The sequence below is a fragment of the Austrofundulus limnaeus genome, unplaced genomic scaffold (assembly GCF_001266775.1).
Source record: "Austrofundulus limnaeus strain Quisiro unplaced genomic scaffold, Austrofundulus_limnaeus-1.0 Scaffold1135, whole genome shotgun sequence".
In the NCBI taxonomy this organism is placed as follows: Eukaryota; Metazoa; Chordata; class Actinopteri; order Cyprinodontiformes; family Rivulidae; genus Austrofundulus; species Austrofundulus limnaeus.
Genome location: NW_013953537.1, coordinates 85,157 through 90,580, shown reverse-complemented (window position 1 = coordinate 90,580; position 5,424 = coordinate 85,157). Strand labels below are relative to the sequence as shown.

General features: G+C 37.4%; 1 protein-coding gene across 3 annotated transcripts in view; it reads right to left on the bottom strand.

The window, feature by feature from the left end:
• LOC106534297 (pannexin-3) overlaps positions 1 to 5,424 on the bottom strand; it is a 16,319-nt gene that overhangs the window by 4,190 nt on the left and 6,705 nt on the right. For all 3 annotated transcript variants that reach the window (XM_014030889.1, XM_014030887.1, XM_014030888.1), the window contains exons 3-4: positions 3,902 to 4,044; positions 678 to 892 (exon numbers count right to left, since the gene is read on the bottom strand). In XM_014030889.1, the coding sequence (XP_013886343.1) occupies positions 678 to 892; positions 3,902 to 4,044 (358 nt within the window). The remainder of the gene's footprint in view (positions 1 to 677; positions 893 to 3,901; positions 4,045 to 5,424) is intronic.

Sequence of the window (5,424 nt, the reverse complement as noted above, 5' to 3'; positions counted from 1 at the left end):
CTTTTTTGGGGAAAGTAAAAATAAAAAAACTAAAATAAGTGGTTGCATAAGTGTGCACACTCTTAAATTATGTCAAAGTACCTTTAGACTGTATTACAGCACAATTTTCTTGGGGAGGAGTCTACAAGCCTGGCACATCTTGATTTGACAATATTTACCCACTCTTCTTTGTGAAARCACTCTAAATCTGTTAGATTGCAAGGGCATCTCTTGTGCACAGCCCTCCTCAGATCATCCTATGGATTTTCTATGGGATTCAGGTCTGGACTCTGGCTGGGCCATTCCAAAACTTTAATATTCTTCTTCCTTATTTGAGTTTCTTAAATTTCCCTCAGGTAAAACATTTCTWTCTTTTTTAAATTCAGTTGTACAGGTTATAACTCACATAAGAGGTAGAAAAAGTTCTGAAATGATTTGTCTTTGTCTTATATTTTTACATCACAAAAACCTAGAATTTAACAAGGGTGTGCTAACCTTTTGTATCCACTGTAGGTGCAGACCATCATCAGTGTCCCTCTTAATGTTAACACTGCCTAAAGATGTAAATAAAGTTGGTTATGAAATACTTTCTGATAATGAACTTTATTAAATTAAAATTTTCAAGTTGATGAAGAGATTCCAGTTGACAGAGTAACATCACATTTTCAACCATTAGGAAACAGTCAAAAATCTCTCACCTTTGAAGCTCAGCCTGAAATGTTAGCGGGTTCTTGGTGTTCTGACGCATGTCCAGAATGTTTTGAGCCAGTCGAACTGAGCGGTTGTAGGACTTGTCCAGTTCATCAGTTATGAAGAGCAGGTCTGAGCACAGAGTAGGGCTGACGAGCAGGCGCCAGATTAGAGCTGGCAGGTACATCAGGACCGCCATGGCCAGGAGAGAGTAAGGAAACATCTGAGAAGGCAAAGAGAGAAAACTGTTTAAAAGACAATAAAAATGGAGCAACAAATATAAAAATGGAGCGACAAAYGTTTGCTATTGTGACAGCGTATTCAGAAACACAGTCTGGTCCCAGCAGAACTGTTAACAAGCCTTGCAGTATCTTGTTTTAAAGTTTTAAAACTCCATGTGGTCCTCATCAATTGAAGAAAGTCTTTCTAGACWTCACTCCCAAACTATTCAATACTTTACCATCTTACACTGAAGAATTACAAAAATGGACAACTTTTACAGAAGAGAGTTGAAGGTTTCAAACACTGATGCATTTTGTCTTCTGTCACTTCACGGTTAAATGGTTTTTGAAAATTATTTTCAAACAGCTGTTGATCATTCCTTTTGTTGAGAAAAGACAGAGTTACTGGTATTTTGCCTAACCTTGAAAATAGTAATAAAAATTTTAGTCTCTCCTCAAGAGACTTCTTCAGACTGAAGAAGTCTGCAATGCAGACTGTAATGCAGTGGTGTCCAAATTTCGTCCTYGATTGCCACAATCTAGAGTGGCTTAGTTGATTCCCTGCTCTTCAGCATGTMTTCAAGTTCTTCAGAAGTCTGTAGTCACTATTACAATCAGGTTCGTCAAAACAGAAAAAAATCTGAAACATGCAGGACAGTAGTTCTAGAACAAGGACTGGACCCAAGTGGCTTAGACGTATGGGGTAATGTCCCACTTTTCCCATTCCTAAGGGGTGTTAAGACTCTCATCTACTACCACACAAGTTTACAACAGAGCCTGTAAAACTGACTAAAATTTATAAATATTATACATACAACACAGAAGAAAACTATCATCAGGTCAGGATTCTGTAGTTTACACTCATCTACAGGCCAGTGGTCACTCTTTCAGGGATGAAGACATTCTCATCCTTGATAGAGAGGAACGCTGGTTTGAGAGAGGAACGTTTCATTAAAGAAGAACCCATCCAGAGGATTTACTTAACCTTATTTTATTTTTCTAGATGGGGCGGCTATGGAAGAGTTGTCAGGGGCGTTGTCCTGGAACCGGAAGGTCGTCGGTTCAATCCCCCGTCCAGCTGTCTCAGCTGTTGTGTCCATGGGCAAAACACTTCACCCCTAATGCCTCTGATGTGTGTCTCACCAGTGTATGAATGTGATTGGCACTGATTAGTCTCCACAGATGATGTTAGCTTTGTAGAGACCTAATAGAGTGCTGTGTGAATGGGTAAATGAGGGCAGATTGTAGTGTGAAGCACTTTGAGTGTCCTGAATGGATAGAAAGGTGCTATATAAGTACAGTCCTTTTACCATTACTGAGATGCATAAGGATATATAATTTTTTGTATTTTTAATGTCAGTGACATACATCTCCTCATTTCTTTGTTCATAGTTAGACTAAACTGCAGAGTTGCACACAATGGAGCTTGAATTTTTGTATGTTTTATACAAATTCATCCAGTAAATCATGAGATTTTTTTAAAACAGTCAGACACTCAAAATAGGCAACATGATAATTGCTCAAGGATAATGAAAAAAGTACATAGCTATAAGAAATAAAAATACAATCTTGCAGTATATGCTCCCAGGCCCAGACAGGCCATTGGGAGGCCCGGGAGGTTTCCCAGTGGCCTGCTCAGCTGGCTAAAAGTTCATGTCACACATCTTCATGTCTGTTGATTTAGGAGCTCARTATAGAGTCAGAGGCAACAGGTAGGACAGAGTGTCTCAGGTAAGAGATGAGGGTGATGGGCAGGTGTGAATGAAATTAAAAGGTTATTTTGAGTACATTCTAGTCAGTTGTGTTCACGTCATCAAAGATATTACTGATCTAAAGACATAATTTACAGCATGTTTAACAACTTTATTTTAAGTGTCATTTTTAGGAAGTGGTAGAAATTAGTTTTCATAATTTGGATTTTCCTGGTTAAATAAAAGGTCAACAAATAAATCTGTCAATACAGCCATCATTAGCTTTATAATCAGTTCCAATCTTGTTTCATTATGTATCAATCAATCTTTCCTAATTTACATGCAGGTCAATGAAACTGACTTGCTGTTTTTTACGTCACCATTTTTTGGCACAGTTATGTTATAAAGGCTGCATGATGCCATGTCAGTTTGTTATGTCATCAAATCAGAAAAAAGTAAAATGCTCCCCTAAATTCACTATTGGTGGTTACCTAATAATRCACCTGTTCACTGGGCAAAGTTATTAATGTTCTTAGATTTAAACATGTAGTTGTGTCTCATCATTGTTTGGCACAATATGTTATGTTATAAAAATTTAATGAAGAATAAACAAAATAAATGTAAACACCTCCTCTAAACCTGTTTGCAATAATTTGTCACATTAATTTAATTATGTGAGCCATAACAGAGTTTAAAAACAGGACATTGCAACTAGTTTAATGAAGAGTTTGTCTTTAGTTATTAAATCAAGTGTCTATTTATGTAGGTAAACGTGTTTAACAACCTGTTAAAAGACACTAGATGTTAGGAAATAGCATCTACTTCATTCAAAATTTTCTGGGTGAGGACCCCCAGACCTCATGCCAATGTGCCTTTTACAAACATTACAAGGCTTTTGATGCCCCCATTAAAGTGGATAAACCAACCCATTAGTAATGCTACACCTGTGTCCCTCTGCTGGATTAAACTATGATTAATTATCACACTGTTTTGAGTATTAGTGCACCACAACAGAAACATTAGGTATTCAGCTGATGACATGTGTAGACAGCATGTATTCAGAGTGTGCTCAGTTTAATGGAGTCTTGGTGGCTTGTGTTAATCAGGTGGTGGTGACATCAAATTCCCAGCCTGGATTATTGTCCCAGTCCACCTCTGTAAACTCCTGTTTTTGTTACGCAAACGTCCTCATTAAAGGTGAATTCTGACATTTCCAGCTTTGCAAGTGGCTCTAGGCTGTAAAAGGTTTCAACATCTAACAATCACACTGACATAAGTTAAGCCAATGAAATGGAAGCCAATGAAAATGTTTGCACTTACTTTGTGTACCCAGAGCGAGCGCTCCTCAAAGTTCCCGTCATTATCAAACTCATGATGCATGAGAGAGTCCCAGCAGTACGTGTCTACATAGTCGGCCTGTTTAACTGTGAAGTTGCTGGGAGGGAAACAGCTGATTTGGGGCCCTGTAAAATAAACAAATCTGAGCTGTAACATTATCTGCAAATATGAGAGCTGCTCTTTGCTTACAGACCAACTGATACAGCAAGATGAGTGGAAACTGCAGTCACTCAGAATCTCTGCGCATGAACATGTACAGTATTAATTAACAAAGATAGATAAATTAGTATCTTACTACAATAATCAATAACACACATCTGGCAAGAGTTCCAGTTTTCTCATCAGTTCCAGAGACTTCTCCTGGAAACACTGGGACTTGTCAACAAAGGTTTTTTTTTTGTAGCAAGTTATTATATTTCTGTTCTTAAGCTCTTGTTAAATGAGAGCATGTGAACAGGTTTATCGTAAACAGTTTTTTTCATTACTTGATATGTCCACTCTTGTTTATMAAATCTGAACAGGGCTGAACCAGTATAATACAGGATGTTTTCTTTGTAACATTTAGAAAAAGAAAAGAGACAAACTTGCTTTTTAAGATTTTATTACAAAAACATGTCAATCAAAGGAGGGCATACACAGCCATTTTAACCCTGATAAATAAATTTGAACTGATGCACCTGGCCGAATCTACAAGGCTCTATTTTAAAGTCTACTTCACAATGACCCGCAGGCCAACATCCAATTTTTGTGTTAAATAAGAGTACAATAATGGAAACATWTTATTAATTGCATATTTTTAAAAAAATGACACTGCTGAGGTGATAATGAGTAAATTCCATTTTCGATTGATTGAGATGTTTCTTCCACATACTGTACTTGTATGGAGTGAATTGCACTGAAGACATTTTAAAGTGTTTTAACCAGATTAACTGCTTTTTCATCACCAGAACAAGCTTCACTGTGGTACAGTTAGATTGAAGTAGGTCTTCCTTGGAAACTATGCCTTTCAGGTTGTGTTCCTAACCAGTGGAATAAAGGTGTAAACCCTGAGGACCAGTCGAGGTCGACATCTTGATTGGAAATTCACCAAGGACGTTTAAGGCGATGGCTTCTGTAGGGTCTGGAACTTTTCAGCTGATGGAGTCAGGAGGTGGATGGCACTGCAGCATCTGAGAGTGTTTTTTTTTTCAACTGGACTTCTGTCTTAAAGTTACCAAAGAAGAAAGGGTATTTTTTTATTGTTTCTGAAAGGCTCCAGTAGCTGCGTTGTCAATGCTATGGTCTTGTAATCCTGAGATTGACATTAAAGCCTGATTGTGTCAGAAAATGGATCTGGAATGAAAAATCGTGCCAACTCTTGTGTGCAATATCAAAGTTGCTGTGGTCACGACTACAGAAAATAGCAGCTTATTGTTGATACTGAACAAAAAGTTTAAAAAACAAAGAATTTAATTTCTAAAGCACTTATTTTCTATTCATACTGCATTTTATTTAAATAAAACAAG